This window comes from Pseudophryne corroboree, chromosome 3 (genome assembly GCF_028390025.1).
Source record: "Pseudophryne corroboree isolate aPseCor3 chromosome 3, aPseCor3.hap2, whole genome shotgun sequence".
Lineage (NCBI taxonomy): Eukaryota > Metazoa > Chordata > Amphibia > Anura > Myobatrachidae > Pseudophryne > Pseudophryne corroboree.
The window spans coordinates 109,888,286-109,911,174 of NC_086446.1; the positions used below are offsets into that span (position 1 = coordinate 109,888,286).

At 45.0% G+C, this 22,889-nt stretch overlaps 1 protein-coding gene across 1 annotated transcript in view; it reads left to right on the forward strand.

Annotated features, from left to right (window-relative positions):
- The window catches only part of LOC135054933 (membrane-spanning 4-domains subfamily A member 4A-like), a 91,251-nt gene extending 68,826 nt beyond the window's left edge, over nucleotides 1-22,425 (forward strand). The window contains exons 6-7 of the mRNA XM_063958426.1: nucleotides 2,840-2,962; nucleotides 19,660-22,425. Of these exons, the coding sequence (XP_063814496.1) occupies nucleotides 2,840-2,962; nucleotides 19,660-19,788 (252 nt within the window). The 3' untranslated portion in view covers nucleotides 19,789-22,425. The remainder of the gene's footprint in view (nucleotides 1-2,839; nucleotides 2,963-19,659) is intronic.
- The last annotated feature ends 464 nt before the right edge of the window (nucleotides 22,426-22,889 follow it).

The window sequence follows — 22,889 nt, forward strand, 5'->3', positions numbered from 1 at the left end:
TAGTTTTTCTAATACGTTGTCTGTGGTACGCCTCTTATTGAATCCGGTGATACACAGATTAGCCTGCCTCTGAATGAGCTGGCATTGATTATTAGATACTGCTTCTGCTGCTGCTGAAGGCAATTCACCCTCCCAGTGGGCTGTCACAGTCTTGAAATCTTTAGTTTGCCCACTACCGCTTGTCCACATATCTGCATTTTGTAGGCCAATAATGTTTATTTAACATCCTGGTACAGCCGAGGAATGGCTTTTTGGTTAAAATGGAACCGATATTGATACGGGGTACACGGGTCTTCAATTAACTGTGTAAAACCCACTGCATTAATGGTGGATATTGGACATAGATCTAATACTAGCATAGCTGTGATGGATTCAATGATGTGTGACTGGGTGAGAGCTGTCATACTTGCTTCCCCTTGCAAAAGATTGTTTCACAGTCAGTTGATTTTTACAATACTGCTCGTAGTCCCATTCTGGGGTGAAGAACCACCCCCAGCAGCAGCAGGCCTAGTGCTCAAAGATTCTTCATAGGAATCCTGGATAGGGGAGGAGTCACCTAGCATTATCAAATTTAATGCAGGACTACTTCTGATGATTACTGAGGATATTGAGGATGAAGGTGTTGGCGGTGGAGATTGCAGGTGCTGGGATCTAGTTGAAAGGAGGGAGCTAGCTGATGCTGGACTGTTTATTGTTATTTCTTTAGCACCAGCTTTTGATGTTATCAATAACTTGACATGAGCTCGCTACAAATGACGTAACAGGGTGCAGGTTCCTAGTTGCTTAACGTCCCTACCTCTACTTACTGTGGTTCCACAAAGGCTACAGATCCTATGCCCAGGTATGACAATGACCATCTTCTTATCATGGCCAAGAGCTTCTTCCACAGGTGCCTGACTTAAACAAACAACATCCTCATTAGCACCAGCGTCAGCTACACAAATTTCCCCCTCATCCTCTTACAATTCCACAGTGGCATCCTCATAATAAATAAGTACGCTATAAGGACATTTTTAGTGGAAATAATTTAGAGGATTGCAGAAGAGCCTTCCAGCTGAATATAAGAAGTGAACCTTTTCATGTGTTAAATCTGTTTACACTTATTGTGGCAAAAAAATGAGGGGGTTAAATACTAAAAAAAAAACCTATAAAGCTTTATAGTAGCTGTACTGATCTTCGACTGAACTACAGAATTTTAATTTTGGGAGAGAGAGTAGACGTGTTTAAAAAGATAAAGAGGCATATTCATCATCCTTTAAATGACACAATTTCTAGTTCCCCAGGGAAAGTAGAAATTGTGACCTTCATCAAACTCCGAAAGATCATTTTTTTCAGCGTTTGAAAGGAAAACTGTTCACCACCCTGAGATGGCGAACAGCTTCCTGAATCTCTGCACAAGCTGTTGGCAACTTGTGTAAAGCGTGTAGTGGCGGGATCTATTCAGAGCCCTCACCTCTGTGCTCTCCTTTGGGTGCAGCCAGGAACAAAGGTTGCTGGCAGCCGGGTGTGTGAGGCAGGCGTGTGGCAGCCAGCCAGCCCCGAGCCACACATAGGTGCCGGCAAAGGTGGGAGCGGGGCGGCCGTGCAACAGCCGGCCTGCCTCGGGACACACATACAGATGGGTCCATGTTTAACTTGGCCTTTAATAGGATTAACTGAGAATGGGAAATCGGACTTAATCCCCTGCTGTATTGTTCTCTGTATTGTATTGCAGCTGAGAACAATAGATGAAGGGTTTATGTAAATATACCATGTTGTGCCTAGGCGCAGCAAACTAGCCAAGATAACTGTGGACCAACAGTAGCTGTAGGTGTCGGGATCGGGAGTGCGGGTCGTCTGTGCTGCAGCTGGCCAGCCCCAGGAGACATTCTAGGTGCCGACAGCGGGGGATGCAGGGGGGCCGCTGCTGCACGGAGTGAATATTATATATGTTATATATGTGAATATATTATATACATGTATTTATATATACATATATATAGTTATTCACCTCCTTGTTTGGGTGCTGCGCATGCACAGCATGAAGAACAGAGGAGACAAGTGTGCTGAAGAGGGCAAAATTATCACTAGCCTAAAAACTTTCTTCTGAAAAAGGCCATTTTTTCGGAAGTGATAATTTTCTCATGGGAACAAAATGAATACAGAATTGTGAGAGAATTCAATGTGAATTGAAAACTACAAATTCTAATTGCACAATTTTTTTCATGATGAATAATCCCCAAAGACTGATGATAATCTGGTTTCTTGAAGTAACTCTTTATGCGTAAGGAAATGAATGTTTCTGTTGGGTGGATATGTTATCAAATGTGAAATGTATGTCTGTAATGTTTACATGTAATGTGTTTACAATGCTACTTAATCATACTTAACCAAACTAATCCCGACATTCTAAGCGGTGTCTCTATTCTGGTGCCGGTGTTCTGACTGTCGGTATCTCCAACGTTGGGATGCCAACTACGTGCTGAGGTAATAGATATTTTGATTTCTGTATAATCATTGGTAATAACTGAGGGAAGGCTGCTAACAAATAACATACTGTCTGCGATGGCAGTACATCACAGGTATTACATTTTTGGAACTTTACGTTTTAATCGTTGCATTAACATACCCTCCATCTGTACCTTTTTTTATGGTCTGTACCGATTTTTGGCTCTCCAAACTTCCATTGAAAGTATAAGAAAAGGGGCGTGGCCACGCCACTGTACCCGTAGCCACGCCCACTTTTTGAGTTTGTACCGATTTTTATGTGTAAAATGTTGGAGGGTATGCATTAATTACAGCTTGAATAATAAGCATCCCTGTTATTTATTAAATACTGTCTTTGACTTTGTGTTCACAGACTGCTGGATATGTTGTTCTCTCTTTTCTTCTTGTGGTAAATCTGCTGGTGATCTTTGTGTCCCTTTCCGTCTCCATTTTTGGATGTCGTTCTGTATCACAAGTGCCTCCAAATGTTCCACAGGTAAGAGTAGGATGGATGTGAGTACAAATGAAACACTAAGTATAGCCAGTGGAGAACTTACCATTAGGTGATGTGAGGCAGGCTCCACTTGCTGTCAATGACACTTGTAATGCTTGTTCTATTACTGTCAGTGTGACATTTCCCAGCAACTACCAAATTTTTCCACTGTACCATACCATATGGTGGAAGCAGTGCTTAAAGTGGTCCTAGAGAGGTGGTGGAACTCACCCCCTTCCCCCCAGCACCGATGTAATAAAGGGATTGCGCGCCCCATAGATGCTCGTTCCAAAAAGGGTCGTGGTCTCAAAAAAGAAAGGGGCATGGTCATGCAATGGTATCCACAATTAAAATTGTGCCACACAGCAGCACAATCTTATTCACATTACACAACATAGTAGTGTCCCTTATTCATGTTATAACACACATTAGTACCCCTTATACACAAAGCCCACTGTAGTAACATCCCTAATACACATAATGCCCACAGTAATAACACCCCTAATACACATAATGCACACAGTAGCAGCACCCATAATACACATAATGCCCACAGCAGTAGCACCCCTTATACAACGTCCACAGTAGTAGTGCCCCTTATGCAATGTCCACTATAGTGGTAGTGCCCACAATGGTAGTGTCCCTTATGTACAGCCCATAGTAGTGGTGCCCCTTATGCAATGCCCCCAGTAGTAGTGACCCTTATGTCCCCAGGAGTGATACCCCTTATGAACTGCCCCCTATACAATGCCCTCATTAGTAGTGCCCCCAGTAGTAATGCCCGTAGTGGTAATGCCCCTGTGTAGTAATGCCACCAGTTATTTAATCCCTTGTCGTTTAGCCCCAGTGGTAATGCCCCCAGTGGTAATGTTCCCCCTGTAGTTTAGCTCTTAGTGGTAATTCCCCTGCAGTTATAGCCCCTGTAGTTATGCCTCCAGTAGTTTAGCCCCACCCCCTGTAGTTTAGCCCCCCAGTGGTACTGCCCCCAGTAGTTTAGCCCCTGTAATTATGCCCCCAGTAGTTTAGCCCAATGCCCTGTAGTTTAGCCCCCCAGTAGTTTAGCCCCTGTAGTTATGCCCCCAGTAGTTTGGCCCCCCTGTAGTTTAGCCCACATGCAGTTTGCCCCCAGTAGTTAGCCCCTATGTAGTTTGCTCCCAGTAGTTAACCCCTATGTAGTCTGCCCCCAGTAGAAGCGCCGCTTATACTCAAACATATTAAAAAAAAACAATACTCACCAAGCCCTGCTCCTGCATCTGACTGCTACAGTCCTCCTGGTGTCCGCTCCTTGGCTCTATGGGAGAGATTTCATGACGTCTCTCCCATAGCGCACACTGACAGAGCTGGAAGCCAGAGCTCAGTAGTGAGCTCCTGCCTCTGACTTCAGCTGTGGAGAGAGAGCCAGACGCCCTCTGGTAACACAATCTCAGCGGGTGCCTGGCATCTCCCTGCGGCGCCGTGCACACATCGGGTTAGGTGAGCTGGAGGAGGTGGAACTGCGTTCTGTCTCCAATAGGAACTGCTGAAACGCAGTTTCACTTTAACCCCTGGGTGGAAGGATAGGACAGGTAACGTCTAAAGATATGCACCGGACTATTTTTGCTGGTTTGGTTTCTAATGTATCTTAGTTTTGTCTTTAAAAAAAAAAAAAAAAGCTAATATTGCATCATTTTTTGTTCCTATTAACTTCAATAATGTTAATTTCCAGTCAGTTTTGACCACCTCAAAACTCACAATATGATTTCATCCAGTTTAGACCAAAGGCTACAGTGAGCTTTCTGGTTACTAAGCAACAGAGCAGTGGCACAAATACATACGGCAGTTTATAACACATCTATGACACACTGCCACACAGCAGTGGCAGAACTGAAAAGTGGTGCAAGATGAATTGTCCTTGGGCACTCCTTTTCACCCTTATGAAAGGGACAGTTTAACAAACCAAGCACTTCAGTGACGACTGCCACTTTTGTGGCTTAAGTGCTTGGTTTGTTTGAAAAAAAAAAAAGCTACCAGTGGGCTTAAGGTAGCTAAGATGTCAGCTAGGCAGTGGCAAGATGTCATCGTCATTTCTATTTTCATTGTCACCCTCATCAGTGTGTACATCATCCTCACACAATATCAATTTACTCCGCTGAAATTCACCATTACAGAAGTCTCTGTACTGTGGCCCTCATTCCGAGTTGTTCGCTCGCAAGGCGATTTTAGCAGAGTTGCTCACGCTAAGCCGCCGCCTACTGGGAGTGTATCTTAGCATCTTAAAATTGCGAACGATGTATTCGCAATATTGCGATTAGCACACCTCTTAGCAGTTTCAGAGTAGCTTCATACTTACTCGGCATCTGCGATCAGTTCAGGGCTTGTCGTTCCTGGTTTGATGTCACAAACACTCCCAGCGTTCGCCCAGACACTCCCCCGTTTCTCCGGCCACTCCTGCGTTTTTTCCGGAAACGGTAGCGTTTTTTCCCACACGCCCATAAAACGGCCTGTTTCCGCCCAGTAACACCCATTTCCTGTCAATCACACTACGATTGCCTGAGCGATGAAAAAGCCGTGAGTAAAAATACTAACTTCATAGCAAAATTACTTGGCGCAGTCGCAGTGCGGACATTGCGCATGCGCACTAAGCGGAAAATCGCTGCGATGCGATGAAATTTACTGAGCGAACGACTCGGAATGAGGGCCTGTAATGTAATTGCCAGTATAGGTTTTCCTTGTGGAATTTGTAGTTCATTTTGATGAACATCATGTTTGAGGAAGTAGACTCCTACACTGATTGCTGACAAGGTTCTTGGCTGTGCTGAAAACTCGTTCTGAGTACACACTGGAGGGTGGGCAGCTTAAGTAATGCAGAGCCAGTTATTACAAGGGCCTCCAAATTGCCTTTTATTTCTTTCCAGAAGTCAAAGGGACTCTCTGACATGCCTGTTTGTACTCTGTCATTAAAAGAACCCTCCAGCATTTTTTGCATGGTGACTGTATTAGATGGAGTGTCGGTAGAGATGTCACTAATTGTGGGCAATTCTTTTAGACCCGGCCAGATGTCAAACTGTTGACTCCTGTGCATCACAACTGGGTCTTTGGGAAAGTTACGTTTTTTCCTAGAAGCAGCAGTTGCTGAAGAAACTGAAGAAAGAGATGTCATAGTGCCATGTGTCGCTTGAGCTGACAAGTTGCTCACCAAGAGCTCTTTGCATCTCTTAAGATCTGGATCTGTTGGAAATAAAGATATGATATACATCTTAAACCTAGGATCAAGCATGGTTGCCAAAAGGTAGTGATCCAATGTTAAGATATTGGCATCCCTTGGATCCTGGTGAGGCAAACAAGGGACTTGAACTACAAGTCCAATATACTTAGCAGAATAAATTTGTTTCATTTCCTTCTTTAATTTCTCAAGTTGATTTTCTAAAAGCCTAATTAGGGGAATCACCCGACTCAAGCTAGCAGTGCTGAACTCACTTCACAGGTGGCTACTTCAAAGGGTTTGAGAACCTTCCCCCAAGACAGAAAGTATTCTCCACTGCTTTGGAGTAAGGTACATTCCCCCTCCTCTCCAAATGTCATGGCTTGTTGTGTAGCTGTGTATGTTTTTTTTCCACCTCTTGTTTCAGTTGGTAGCAGGGCAAATGTAACTGTTCTTGGAGCTGCTCAATCACTTGCATGCTGTTGCTGAATGCCAAAAATGTCCCAAGATTTTTTGGACCACAGACAGCATTTCTTGCATCCCCTTTCGTTTAAAAAAAACCTGCAACCGCCAAGTTGATTGTGTGAGCAAAATGTTGGAATTCACCCAGCTGTAATGCTTTCACAAATCCTGAGGAGAGTCCACGTGGGGTAAGACATTTTGCTATGACATCCCTTTGTTTTTCTGTTAGGTTGTCAGTGGTATGACTAGTGGAGCTGGTGATATACAGAATAGCCTGCCTCTGAATGAGCTGGTGTTGTTAGCTAGATGCTGCTGCTGAAGACAATTCACCCACCCAGTGGGCTGTCACAGTCACCTAATCTTTAGTTTGCCTAATATTGCTTGTCCACATATGTGTGATTAAGTGGACAGTGGGTATGATATCATTTTGTATGCAAATAATTAGTTTTTTTTTAATGTCCTATTACAGGTGATGTATTGCTTGTCTAGTAAAATGGAACTGAGATGGAATTTGGTACTGGGGACACAGGACCTTAATTAACTGTCTAAACCCACTGCATTAATTATGGATATTGGCTGCTGATCTAATACCAGCATAGCCGTCATGACGTCAGTGATTCGCTGTGTGACTGGGTGATAGTTGTAATACTTGCTACCCCTGGCAAAGGATTGTTTAACAGTAAAAAAAACTTTTTTAAGATACTAGTCTTCTTGGTCTCCTTGTGGGATGAAGATCCATCCCCAGCAGCAGCAGCAGCAGGCCTCGTGCTGAAGGATTCTTCAGAGGAATCCTGGATAGGAGAGGAGTCACATTATCAAATTTGCTCCGATCATTACTGAGGATATAGAGGATGAATGTGTTGTCTGTGGAGATGGCATGTTGGCAATTTTATGTTTTTCTGCGCTACACTTTCCCTTTTAATAGAAGTGGGGGGTTTTCTTTACCACTGCACTATATATATATATATATATATATATATATATATAGCCCTCCAATGGCGGCACTCCAGGGTTCAAGAAAAAATGACACAAGTCGGCTGTTTAGGCAACGTTTCAGCGCCGTTCAGCGCTTTTATCAAGCCAGTTACAAATGTGATTAACACATACCGGTATTTAAGTGCTCCCACCACCATGCATATAGGCTCCGCCCACTTCCGTATCCAGGTCACCCTACAGACCTGCTCAGGTTGCAGGGCTGTTACCATAGTAACCTAACAAATCACCACAACTGTGTAATGCATGAATACAAATAGATATACATACATACATATAATTAAAAAGACAAACAATGATTAAAAACAACAGGCTGTATATGAGAACCACAAACAGTTACATCTAAAATCCAGCATTATCAAACTATTATTTATTCAATATCTTTAGCTGTAGAAAATTTAATAGCATAATATCAATAGAAGTAACAACATTAAAGGAGCAACAAATGTATCAAGATGTTTCATGTCGTGACTTACACTAAAAGCTATAAATGCTACATTATAAAGAACACTGCTAATCTCAATCAAATAAAGACCTGTAAGCCCAATGTCTCATTTAGGCCACGGGGAACCAATGTATCGAGACGCATGATCCATTCACACTCACGTTGTAACAATTTTACAGACCTGTCTCCACCTCTAGTAAGTGGCGGCACATGGTCTATAATCCGATATCTCAAAGTAGACAAATTATGTTTCGCCTCAGCGAAATGACGTGCGACAGGTTGTACACTCGACCCTGAATTCAAAGCTGCACGTATGGCAGCACGATGTTGTGCCATGCGTTCACGAAAAGTAACTTCAGTTTTGCCTATATACACCTTCGCACATGGACATGTGATGGCATAGACAACAAACCGGCTAGTACATGTGAGCCGGTGTCTAATGTCAAATTTCCGACCTGTGAATGGATGGTGAAAACTCGGGCCCGTCTGTAAAAAACCACAAGTGGTGCAATTCGGGCACCTGAAACAACCATTTCTAGGTTTGCCCAAGAAACTCCCATGTGCGGGTTTATTCATACCTGATATATCATTACGTACCAGGTAATCCCTGAGATTCTTGCCTCTTTTATAGCATACCATTAATGATTTATGTTGGAGAGCCGGAAGGTTTTTGTCAGATTCAACTGCAGGTTTACATGAGGAAGGCACCGGGTGCAGTATGAGATTTATGTCAGCGGAGTGCCGGAGTTGGAGAAATATATATATATATATATATATATATATATATATATATATATTTTAATTCAGATACCCTGACTTAAACCCTTTATACCCTTGACCATTGGCTTTAGTATATGACATTAAAGAACTAGTATTGTTATGACTGCTGGCAGCAGCTGCAAATTATAGTATTTGGTTGCTCTTCTCTAAACTGATCATTATCCATTTTTCAATTTTCAGCTCACTGTGGGGAATCAAGATTTATATGTACGTGAACGAAAACCCACTGTCTGGGATACAACACACAGAACAGTACAATAGAACAATATATACATACTAGGTGATTCATCGGACCCTATGGGTGCTCTTCACACCGTCGCAAGGGGCTATACCCCTTTAACCCTTGCACGCCCTTGTGGCGTGCAATATTTTTATTATATGGAGTATTACCTCCAATCATAATTTTGTGAGTGGTTAAATACTGCATAGACAAAGGGCATGCAATGGTTAAGGGGCCTTAGCCCCTTGCGACGGCGTGAAGAGTGGCCGCAGGGCACAATGAATAACATAGTGTAATAGTGTATGCCTGATAAAGTGCCAGATGAATAGGAGCAATGCACTGTAGAAAAGACACCAAAGTCCTGTGCCCACAGGTAGCAGAAACGCTTATACACACACAATGGCCACAGGTAGCAGAGCTGCTTATACACACAATACCCACAGGTAGCAGAGTGGCTTATACATAGTGCCCACAGGTAGCAGAGCCGCATATACACACAGTACCCACAGGTAGCTGCGCCGCTTATACACACAGTGCCCACAGGTAGCAGTGCTGCTTATGCACTCAAATGCCCACAGACAGCAGCGCCACTTATACACACAATACCCACAGGTAGCAGAGCCGTTTATACACACAGTGCCCACAGGTAGCTGAGCTGCTTATACACACAATACCCACAGGTAGCAGAGCCGTTTATACACACACTGCCCACAGGTAGCTGAGCTGCTTATACACACTGTGTGCACAGGTAGCAGTGCCACTTATACACACAAGGTCGATAGGTAGCAGCGCCACTTATACACACAACGGCCACGGGAAGCAGAGCCACTTATACACACAGTGCCCACAGGTAGCAGAGTTGCTTATACACACAATGGCCACAGGTAGTAGCTTTGTTTATACACACAGTTCCCACAGGTAGCAGCGCCACTTATACACAATGCACACAGGTAGCAGCACCACTTATGCACAATGGCCACAAGTAGCAGTGATGCGTATACACATAATGGCCAGAGTATTAGTGTTGCTTATTAACACAATGGCCATTGATAGCACCTAAACTCACAGAAGTTCAGTGTGTGTGGGGGGCTTGGAAAAGGGGTGGATGCAGTGAGGTGGAGGTGCCTCTCCGTGCCGCTATTGGCTGTGAATGGTGGAGGGGGTCCAGACGTGCTGCGGGTGGGGCATTTTGGGGGGGCGCGGATAGGAGAGGGGATCCAGAGGTTCCGCGTGTGGGAGAGGGGCAGGTGCGGGGGTGCCATGGGTGAGGGAGGGGTGGGTGCGTGAGGCAGGATGGAAATAGACGCAGCAGCGTGTGGTCAGTCAGGGAGTGTGACCTCTGTGTCTTAGGTGCATCTGCTTCTCATCAATTATATTTAAATTGCTCACAACACACCGGAAAGTTAAGGGATCATGCCCTGCATCCAGCCACCCATCTCCTATATATTAGCCCAGATCTGTAACTCTATGACTCTGACTCCACCCAGCATTGTGACTCCGCCCAGCATTAGGAAATTAGTAACAGAGTCACAGATCTGGATTAATATATAGGAGATTTAAAAAAAAAATTCACAACTCACTGCGGGGAAATTTAGTTCCATACTGCCTGGTATACAGACACAGAATAAAACATTTTATATATATATATATATATATATATATATACATATATACACTGTTCAAAAAAATAAAGGGAACACTAAAATAACATCCTAGATCTGAATGAATGAAATATTCTTATTAAATACTTTGTTCTTTACATAGTTGAATGTGCTGACAATAAAATCATACAAAAATTATCAATGGAAATCAAATTTATTAACCCATGGAGGTCTGGATTTGGAGTCACCCTCAAAATTAAAGTGGAAAAACACACTACAGGCTGATCCAACTTTGATGTAATGTCCTTAAAACAAGTCAAAATGAGGCTCAGTAGTGTGTGTGGCCTCCATGTGCCTGTATGACCTCCCTACAACGCCTGGGCATGCTCCTAATGAGGTGGTGGATGGTCTCCTGAGGGATCTCCTCCCAGACCTGGACTAAAGTATCCGCCAACTCCTGGACAGTCTGTGGTGCAACGTGGCGTTGGTGGATGGAGCGAGACATGATGTCCCAGATGTGCTCAATTGGATTCAAGTCTGGGGAACGGGCGGGCCAGTCCATAGCATCAATGCCTTCATCTTGCAGGAACTGCTGACACACTCCAGCCACATGAGGTCTAGCATTGTCTTGCATTAGGAGGAACCCAGGGCCAACCGCACCAGCATATTTTCTCACAAGGGGTCTGAGGATCCCATCTTGGTACCTAATAGCAGTCAAGCTACCTCTGGCAAGCACATGGAGGGCTGTGTGGCCCCCCAAAGAAATGCCACCCCACACCATTACTGACCCACTGCCAAACCGGTCATGCTGGAGGATGTTGCAGGCAGCAGAACGTTCTCCTTGGCGTCTCCAGACTCTGTCACGTCTGTCACATGTGCTCAGTGAGAACCAGCTTTCATCTGTGAAGAGCACAGGGCGCCAGTGGCGAATTTACAAATCTTGGTGTTCTCTGGCAAATGCCAAACATCCTGCACGGTATTGGGCTGTAAGCACAACCCCCACCTGTGGACGTCGGGCCCTCATACCACCCTCATGGAGTCTGTTTCTGATCGTTTGAGTAGACACATGCACATTTGTGGCTTGCTGGAGGTCATTTTGCAGGGCTCTGGCAGTGCTCCTCCTGTTCCTCCTTTCACAAAGGCGGAGGTAGCAGTCCTGCTGCTGGGTTGTTGCCCTCCGACGGCCTCATCCACGTCTCCTGATGTACTGGCCTGTCTCCTGGTAACACCTCTATGCTCTGGACACTACGCTGACAGACACAGCAAACCTTCTTGCCACAGCTCGCATTGATGTGCTATCCTGGATGAGCTGCACTACCTGTGCCACTTGTGTGGGTTGTAGACTCCGTCTCATGCTACCACTAGAGTGAAAGCACCGCCAGCTTTCAAAAGTGACCAAAACATCAGCCAGAAAGCATAGGAGCTGAGAAGTGGTCTGTGGTCACCATCTGCAGAACAACTCCTTTATTGGGGGTGTCTTGCTAATTGCCTAAAATTTTCACCTGTTGTCTATTCCATTTGCACAACAGCATGTGAAATTGATTGTCAATCAGTGTTGTTTCCTAAGTGAACAGTTTGATTTTACAGAAGTGTGATTGACTTGGAGTTAAATTGTGTTGTTTAAGTGTTCCCTTTATTTTTTTGAGCAATGTATATATATATATATATATATATATATATATATAGTGGGGCAAAAAAGTATTTGGACAGCCACCGATTGTACAAGTTGACCCAATTTAAAATATGAGAGAGGTCTGTAATTTAATTACCATCATAGGTACACTTCAACTGCGAGAGATAGAATCTGGAAAAAAAAAATCACATTGTATGATTTTTAAACAAATTACTTGAATATTTTTGTGGAAAATAAATATTTGGACACCTACCAAGCAGCAAGGTTTTTGTTACTTCTTCTTTAAGAAGCTCTTCTATCCTCCACTCGTTACCTGTATTAATGGCACCTGTTTGAACTAGTTATCTGTATAAAAGACACCTGTCCACACCCTCAAACAGTCAGACTGCTACCTCTCCACCATGGCCAAGACCAGAGAGCTGTCTAAGGACACCAGGGACAAAATTGTAGAGCTGCACAAGGCCGGGATGAGCTACTCGACAATAGGCAAGCAGCTTGGTGAAAAGAGATCAACTGTTGGCGCAATTATTAAAAAAATGGAAGAAATACAACATCACTGACAATCTCCCTCGACCTGGGGATCCATGCAAGATCTCACCTCGTGGGGTATCAATGATCTTGAGAACGGTGAAGAATCAGCCCAGAACTACATGGGGGGACCTGGTCAATGACCTCAAGAGAGCTGGGACCACAGTCACAAAGGTTACCATTAGGGGGTGGAAACATCATGCTTTGGGGCTGCTTTTCTGCAAAGGGGACAGGACGACTGATCCGTATTAAAGAGAGGATGAATGGGGCCATGTATCATGAGATTTTGGGCAAATAACTCCTTCCCAAAGTAAGAGCATTGAAGATGGAACGTGGCTGGGTCTACCAGCATGACAATGACCCCAAACACATTGCCCTGGCAACTAAGGAGTAGCTCCATAAGAAGCATTTCAAGGTCCTGGAGTGGCCTAGCCAGTCTCCAGACCTCAACCCAATAGAAAATCTGTGGAGGGCGTTGAAAGTCCATGTTGACCAGTGACAGCCCCAAAACATGACAGATCTAGAGAAGATTTGCATGGAAGAGTGGGCCAAAATACCTGCTACAGTGTGTGCAAACCTGGTCAAGAACTACAGGAAACGTTTGACCTCTGTAATTGCCAACCAAGGTTATATTACAAAGTATTGAGTTAAACTTTTTGATTGTCCAAATATTTATTTTCCACAAGAATATACAAATAAATTGTTTAAAAACCATCTTTTTAAATGGGTCAACTTGCACAATCGGTGGCTGATCAAATACTTTTTTGCCCCAGTGTGTGTGTGTGTGTGTGTGTGTGTGTGTGTGTGTGTGTATATATATATATATATGTATAGTGAGGGAAATGCACGGTTTTATAAAAATGTAAATAAAGGATGCTGGGGACTCCGTAAGGACCATGGGGATTATACCAAAGCTCCCAAACGGGCGGGAGAGTGCGGATGACTCTGCAGCACCGAATGAGAGAACTCCAGGTCCTCCTCAGCCAGGGTATCAAATTTGTAGAATTTAGCAAACGTGTTTGCCCCTGACCAAGTAGCTGCTCGGCAAAGTTGTAAAGCCGAGACCCCTCGGGCAGCCGCCCAAGATGAGCCCACTTTCCTTGTGGAACGGGCTTTTACATATTTTAGCTGTGGCAGGCCTGCCACAGAATGTGCAAGCTGAATTGTACTACAAATCCAACGAGCAATAGTCTGCTTAGAAGCAGGAGCACCCAGCTTGTTGGGTGCATACAGGATAAACAGCGAGTCAGATTTCCTGACTCCAGCCGTCCTGGAAACATATTTTCAGGGCCCTGACAACATCCAGCAACTTGGATTCCTCCAAGTCCCTAGTAGCCGCAGGCACCACAATAGGTTGGTTCAGGTGAAAACGCTGGAACCACCTTAGGGAGAAACTGAGGACGAGTCCTCAATTCCGCCCTGTCCGAATGGAAAATCAGATAAGGGCTTTTACAGGATAAAGCCGCCAATTCTGACACGCGCCTGGCCCAGGCCAGGGCCAACAGCATGACCACTTTCCATGTGAGATATTTTAACTCCACAGATTTAAGTGGTTCAAACCAATGTGACTTTTGGAACCCAAACTACATTGAGATCCCAAATTGCCACTGGAGGCACAAAAGGAGGCTGTATATGCAGTACCCCTTTTACAAACGTCTAAACTTCAGGGACTGAAGCTAGTTCTTTTTTGGAAGAAAATTGACAGGGCCGAAATCTGAACCTTAATGGACCCCAATTTCAGGCCCATAGACACTCCTGTTTGCAGGAAATGTAGGAATCGACCCAGTTGAATTTCCTCCGTCGGGCCTTACTGGCCTCGCACTACGCAACATATTTTCGCCAATTGCGGTGATAATGTTTTTGCGGTTACATCCTTCCTGGCTTTAGATCAGGATATGGATGACTTCATCCGGAATGCCTTTTTTCCTTCAGGATCCGGTGTTCAACTGGCATGCCGTCAAACGCAGCCGCGGTAAGTCTTGGAACAGACAGGGTCCTTGCTGGAGCAGGTCCCTTCTTAGAGGTAGAGGCCACGGATCCTCCGTGAGCATCTCTTGAAGTTCCAGTTACCAAGTCCTTCTTGGCCAATCCGGAGCCACGAATATAGTGCTTTCTCCTCTCCATCTTATCAATCTCAGTACCTTGGGTATGAGAGGCAGAGGAGGGAACACATACACTGACTGGTACACCCACGGTGTTACCAGAGCGTCTACAACTATTGCCTGAGGGTCTCTTGACCTGGCGCAATACCTGTCAAGTTTTTTAATCATGTGGACGACTTCTGGGTGAAGTCCCCACTCTCCCGGGTGGAGGTCGTGCTGAGGAAGTCTGCTTCCCAGTTGTCCACTCCCGGAATGAATACTGTTGACAGTGCTATCACATGATTTTCCGCCCAGCGAAGAATCCCTGCAGCTTCTGCCATTGCCCTCCTGCTTCTTGTGCCACCCTGTCTGTTTACGTGGGTGACTGCCATGATGTTGTCCGACTGGATCAACACCGGCTGACCTTGAAGCAGAGGTCTTGCTAAGCTTAGAGCATTGTAAATGGCCCTTAGCTTCAGGATATTTATGTGAAGTGATGTATCCAGGCTTGACCCTAAGCCCTGGATATTCCTTCCCTGTGTGACTGCTCCCCAGCCTCGCAGGCTGGCATCCGTGGTCACCAGGACCCAGTCCTGAATGCCGAATCTGCGGCCCTCTAGAAGATGAGCACTCTGCAACCACCACAGGATGGATACCCTTGTCCTTGGTGACAGGGTTATCTGCTGATGCATCTGAAAATGCGACCCGGACCATTTGTCCAGTAGGTTCCACTGGAAAGTTCTTGCGTGGAATCTAACGAATGGGATTGCTTCGTAGGAAGCCACCATTTTTACCCAGAACCCTTGTGCATTGATGCACTGAGACTTGGTTCGGTTTTAGGAGGTTCCTGACTAGCTCGGATAACTCCCTGGCTTTCTCTTCCGGGAGAAACACCTTTTTTCTGGACTGTGTCCAGGAACATCCCTAGGAAACAGAAGACAAGTCGTCGGAACCAGCTGCGATTTTGGAATATTGAGAATCCAATCGTGCTGCCGCAACACTACCTGAGATAGTGCTACACCGACTTCCAACTGTTCCCTGGATCTTACCCTTATCAGGGAATCGTCCAAGTAAGGGATAACTAAAATTCCCTTCCTTCGAAGGGATATCATTTCGGCCATTACCTTGGTAAAGACCCGGGGTGCCGTGGACCATCCCTACGGCAGCGTCTGAACTGATAGTGACAGTTCTGTACCATAACCTGAGGTACCCTTGGTGAGAAGGGTAAATTTTGACATGAAGGTAAGCATCCTTGATGTCCCGAGACATCATGTAGTCCCCTTCTTCCAGGTTCGCAATCACTGCTCTGAGTGACTCAATCTTGAATTTGAACCTCTGTATGTAAGTGTTCAAAGATTTTAGATTTTAGATTTAGAATCGGTCTCACCGAGCCATCTGGCTTCGGTACCACAATAGTGTGGAATAATACCCCGTTCCCTGTTGCAGGAGGGGTACCTTGATTATCACCTGCTGGGAATACAGCTTGTGAATGGCTTCCAAAACTGCCTCCCTGTCAGAGGGAGACGTCGGTAAAGCCGACTTTTGGAAACGGCGAGGGGGAGACGTCTCGAATTCCAATATGTACCCTTGAGATATTACCTGAAGGATCCAGGGGTCTACTTGCGAGTGAGCCCACTGCGCACTGAAATTCATTGAGAACGGGCCCCCACCGTGCCTGAGCTTGTAAGGCCCTAGCGTCATACTGAGGGCTTGGCAGAGGCGGGAAAGGGTTTCTGTTCCTGGGAACTGGCTAATCTCTTCAGCCTTTTTCCTCTCCCTCTGTCACGAGCAGAAAAGAGGAACCTTTTGTCCGCTTGCCAACAAAGGACTGCGCCTGATAATACGGCGTCTTATTTTGAGAGGCGACCTGGGGTACAAACGTGGATTTCCCAGTTGTTGCCGTGGCCACCAGGTCTAAAAGACCGACCCCAAATGTCCCCTTTCAAAGGCAATACTTCCAAATGCCGTTTGGAATCCGCATCACCTGACCATTTTACTGGTAGAATTGGACAACGCACTTATACTTGATGCCAGTCGGCAAATATTCCGCTGTGCATCATGCATATATAGAAATGCATCTTTTAAATGCTCTATAGGCAATAATATACTATCCTTATCTAGGATATCAATATTTCCAGTCAGGGAATCCGACCATGCCAACCCAGCACTGCACCTCCAGGCTGAGGCGATTGCTGGTCGCAGTATAACACCAGTATGTGTGTGAATACATTTTTGGATACCCTCCTGCTTTCTATCAGCAGGATCCTTAAGGGCGGCCATCTCATGAGAGGGTAGAGCCCTTGTTCTTACAAGCGTGTGAGCGCCTTATCCCCCCTAGGGGGTGTTTCCCAACGCACCCTAACCTCTGGCGGGAAAGGGTATACAGCCAATACTTTTTAAGAAATTATCAATTGTTATCGGGGGGAAACCCACGCATCATCACACACCTCATTTTATTTCTCAGATTCAGGAAAACTACAGGTAGTTTTTCCCTCACCGAACATAATACCCCTTTTTGGTGGTACTCGTATTATCAGAAATGTATAAAACATTTTCCATTGTCTCAATCATGTAACGTGTGGCCCTACTGGAAATCACGGTTGTCTCTTCACCGTCGACACAGGAGTCAGTATCCGTGTCGGCGTCTGTATCTGCCATCTGAGGTAACGGGCGCTTTAGAGCCCCTGACGGCCTATGAGACGTCTGGACAGGCACAAGCTGAGTAGCCGGCTGTCTCATGTCAACCACTGTTTTTTTATACAGAGCTGACACTGTCACGTAATTTTCAACAGTACATCCACTCAGGTGTCGACCCCCTAGGTGTTGACATCACTGTTACAGACACTCTGCTCCGTCTCCACATCATTTTTCTCCTCATACATGTCGACACAAACGTACCGACACACAGCACACACACAGGGAATGCTCTGATAGAGGACAGGACCCCACTAACCCTTTGGGGAGACAGAGGGAGAGTATGCCAGCACACACCAGAGCGCTATATATATATACAGGGATAACCTTATATATGTGTTTTTCCCCTTATAGCTGCTGTATGTTTTAATACTGCGCCTAATTAGTGCCCCCCTCTCTTTTTTTTAACCCTTTCTGTAGTGTAGTGACTGCAGGGAAGAGCCAGGGAGCTTCCCTCCAACTGAGCTGTGAGGGAAAATGGCGCCAGTGTGCTGAGGAGATAGGCTCCGCCCCCTTTTCGGCGGCCTTATCTCCCGTTTTTCTGTATATTCTGGCAGGGGTTAAATGCATCCATATAGCCCAGGAGCTATATGTGATGTATTTTTTTGCCATGTAAGGTATTTTTATCATGTTTTATTGCGTCTCAGGGCGCCCCCCCCAGCGCCCTGCACCCTCAGTGACCGGAGTATGAAGTGTGCTGAGAGCAATGGTGCACAGCTGCAGTGCTGTGCGCTACCTTATTGAAGACAGGAACGTCTTCTGCCGCCGATTTTTCCGGACCTCTTCGCTCTTCTGGCTCTGTAAGGGGGCCGGCGGCGCGGCTCCGGGACCCATCCAGGCTGGGCCTGTGATCGTCCCTCTGGAGCTAATGTCCAGTAGCCAAGAAGCCCAATCCACTCTGCACGCAGGTGAGTTCGCTTCTTCTCCCCTTAGTCCCTCGATGCAGTGAGCCTGTTGCCAGCAGGTCTCACTGAAAATAACAAACCTAAACTAAAACTTTCACTAAGAAGCTCAGGAGAGCCCCTAGTGTGCACCCTTCTCGTCGGGCACAGAAATCTAACTGAGGCTTGGAGGAGGGTCATAGGGGGAGGAGCCAGTGCACACCAGTTAGTCCTAAAGCTTTCTTTAGATGTGCCCAGTCTCCTTCGGAGCCCGCTATTCCCATGGTCCTTACGGAGTCCCCAGCATCCACTTAGGACGTTAGAGAAATAATTGTTGTTACTGGTCAGCATGTATCAGCTTGTTTTATTACTGCCAGCAAGTAAAGCACATATCATATGAAGAAATGCTTTATGAGTATATTATACTGAAAATCACCAATATAGGGCTTGTAACCTGTTAATGAGAATAATACAATTTGTTTTAGAGAGGGAAATGGGTGGCCATTAAAGTCCTACCTACATAGAAGTAGCCTGAATCCTCCCGTCAGTAAAGGTCTTGCTCTGTTGTGAAACAAGTAGTCATTCCAATACGTATTTTAATATGAAATCTAAAAAAATATACAGCATTATTATATTACAAAATAGGTCAAGTGCCAACATACAGTACCTTACAAATCTAAAAAGATCTAGATTGAGTGGAGAACCCTTCAGGCATAGAGCCTACTTACTTACTTTAGATATTAATAGCAAGGGTCTATAGAAAAGTCCACTTACTAGATCCATATGAAGATGCCACCTCTTCAAGCTTTTATCCTGGGATTAGCCCTGCTGATCTGAGAACAAGTGTGTCTTTTCTTGGAACCTATAATGCATTGTAAGCAGAAGCAAAGTATCTGCTACACACATGTTCTGTACGAAGGAGTAAGCATAGTTACTTACAGTTACAGGTTCTTTCACTATGATATGACATGCAGAGGTGTCTAGAGGGGTGGTTACAGAGTTCCAGATATGGGACCAACCAATGAGGCATAGTCAAGCCCTTAAAATTGTTTGGCAATGCCCCAATATGCATGACAGGATGTGGCCACCCTCCAGTGATCGGGCATATCCAAACTTCTCATGGTAGCCCAGGTCAAATATCATCCTTAATATATGCCATGTTAATGTATGATTCAATGTCATTTGTTATCTCTGCTTGCAGGTGTTCTTAATACAGAATGATGTTATGGTTTCTATGAACCCTTTTACAACATTTCCAGCAATTCCTCCACCTGCACCACCACCACCGCGATATACTGCTGAAGAGGTCATACCTAACCCAATGAGATAATTGTGTTACGTGAGCCTATCACCTGCACACAGGGAAGGTGGATTCTGTGACCCGAGACAATGCTGTATACAACAATGTAGCCTACTAGCTCGCATATACAAAAACGATGTATTAGAACATGAAAAAGCTTTACAGAAATGACGCATTCATGGCCCGATTTCTGAGGCAATATTTTCAGTTGTACATATCTTACGATACTGTACAGACTTGTGCCACCGTCATCATCATCATCATCATCGTAATCATCATCATCATCAACTATGAAACTTGTTACAGGACTATAGGGCAAGCAAGGATGCACCTCTAAACTGGTGTCTGTCAAACATACTTGTAATGTTCATCAAAACAGAGCTAAAGTGAGAATTGACCTGAGTCTCCTCACCCCTACTGTACTGAACTTATATGTTAAAGTTTCTGTCCCATCTCTCCAAGTTAAAGTACTGTAGACACAAGTATATGATATGTTTAACTCCAAAAACAGATCCAAAGTGATGCACGTGGGTAGTGCTATACATTTTATGCCAGTTGCAATATTTACATGCTACAACACTATGTCTTAGGGTGCCCACACACGCAGGGGTGTAGAGACAGGCGGGGCCCCAGTAATGTAATGGGGGCATGCAGGGCCGGATCCAGCTAGGGGCAAAAGGGGCGGTTGTCCTGGGTCCCCCACACTCTCCCCCTCCTTTGTGCCCACCGCCGCTCCTCCTGCAGTGCGCTCGCCACCGCTCCCCCTGTATAGCACCTGTCGCGGCTCACTTTGCATTGCGACCACCCATGATTCAGCTGTGTCTCCGATTTCCTCTGTGGTACACGGCTGCAGCCGCCGGCCAGCTCCGCCTGCCGAGCTGCATCTGAGACATCAGAGTGACTCTCGTGGGATTTCGCTCACCGCAGCGGCCGCTGGGAATGGGATTTCTATGTGCTGTCCAGGAGTTGAAAGTGAGGCCGTGGCGCCATTTTACTGTCAGCTCCTTCCTCAGCTGCTCCGGGTCTCTGTTTCAGTGTCTGGTTCTGGAGCTGTTTTTTTTTTGTTTAGTGTGGCACGGACCCCCCACCGCTTCCCCCTGTGGTGCAGCAGCATTAAGGTGCTTGGGCTGCACTTGAATGTTATTCAATTCCACATTATTAAATATATATATATATATATATATATATATATATATACTATCATAGTATAGAAAATAGCACTGTGTCTGGCTGCAGCACACAGCAGCCAGACACAGTGCTGTGTTTGTATACTATATAGTATGTAATATAACATCGCCATTATATAACTTTTATTGATAGGGGCCCCCACAAGTTTGTTTTCCAGGGCCCCCACAGACCTTAATCCGGTCCTGGGGGCATGGTATAAATAGGGGGCATGTCCATACCCTCCAACATTTTACACAGAAAAATCGGTACAAATCCCAAAAGGGGGCGTGGCTACTGGTAAAGGGGCGTGGCCAAGCCCCTTTTCCTATACTTTCAATAGAAGTTTGGAGAGCCAAAAATAGGTACAGACAATGAAAAAAAAGGTACTGTACCTATTAAAAAGGTACAGTTGGAGGGTATGCATGTCTACTCTCCTGAAATAAAGATTTAATTCAAATATTTATTGTGGTGCCGAGAAGCAGCCCCGCCAGCTCCACAGGGGGCACCATTTATTCAAGGGAAGGTGGTGGTGGTGGGGGAATTAGGTAGGGCACAGGGGAAGGCATCCGTTTTCTATCTTGCTTGATTGGAAACTGGTCCCTCCTCCTCGGACGGCGGCGTCATCTTTCCAGTGACACCTGTGAAGATGGCACATGTGTACTAGAGAGCAAAGTCTCTGGCACAGTGCCAGAGACTTTGCTTTTAATGTGCGGCAGCCATCTTCCCAAAGTTGTCACCGGGAAGATGGCGCCAACCAGCACAAGCCAGGAGTAAGTATATTCGGGGAGAGAACACGGAATGATGTGTACTCCCACGACATAACGTTAGAAACGGGACCCGGCGGGGAAGCGGGCCATGCTTTCGGCAGCATCACATCGTTAGCCATTTCCTGAGATCTTTCAGCATGTTGAAGAGATCTGAGGAGGCGACAAACGACCCACTGGTACGCACTTCGCATCGTTTACATGCCCACACATGGACCATTTTTAAACGGTGTGTTTTTACGATCGGTCAGAAATGCCCACATCATTTAAAAAATCCTACCATGTGTGGGCACCTTTACACCGAATCAAGCACTTATTTTGTAGTGATTTTGTTGAAAATAATTTTTAACAAAAAAATAAAAAATATATAAACTTCTTGCTTGAGCTGGAGATTATTAAATGTTTTCAAAATGTAGTTATACAAATAAGAGTATTTTAAAACTGATGAGTCACTTCACAGAAATCACTATAATAATGATAATAATAATAATAATAATTATTATTATTATTATCTACTGTAGAGCAAAATGACCTCATACCATTGATTTTAAAAAGCTTTTTTCAAAAACTGTAAAAAAACTATTTGTACAAAGGCCCAGTGTTAAAGGTCTGTATAATCATCCGTAAATTGACTTGCCGATAAAACTATTTGCTCAAACTTATGATCCAAAAAAGTGAACTAAGAGCCTAATTCAAGGTTGATTGCAAAATAACATTTTTCTTTAATAGGCAAAACCATGGGCCTAATTCAGATCTAATTGCAACAGCAAATTTGCTAGCTAATAGGCAAAACAATGTGCACTGCAGGTGGGGCAGATATAACATGTGCAGAGAGAGTTAGATTTGGGTGGGGTGTTTTCAAAATTAAATCTAAATTGCAGTGTAAAAATAAAGAGGCCATTATTTACCCTGCACAGAAACAACATAACCCACCCAAATCTAACTCTCTCTGCACATGTTATGCCCCTTCCTGCAATGCACATGGGCCCTCATTCCGAGTTATTCGCTCGTTCTTTTTCATCGCATCGCAGCGATTTTCCGCAAACTGCGCATGCGCAATGTTCGCACTGCGGCTGCGCCAAGTAAATTTGCTAAGAAGTTTGGTATTTTACTCACGGCATTACAAGGTTTTTTCTTCGTTCTGGTGATCGTAATGTGATTGACAGGAAGTGGGTGTTTCTGGGCGGAAACTGGCCGTTT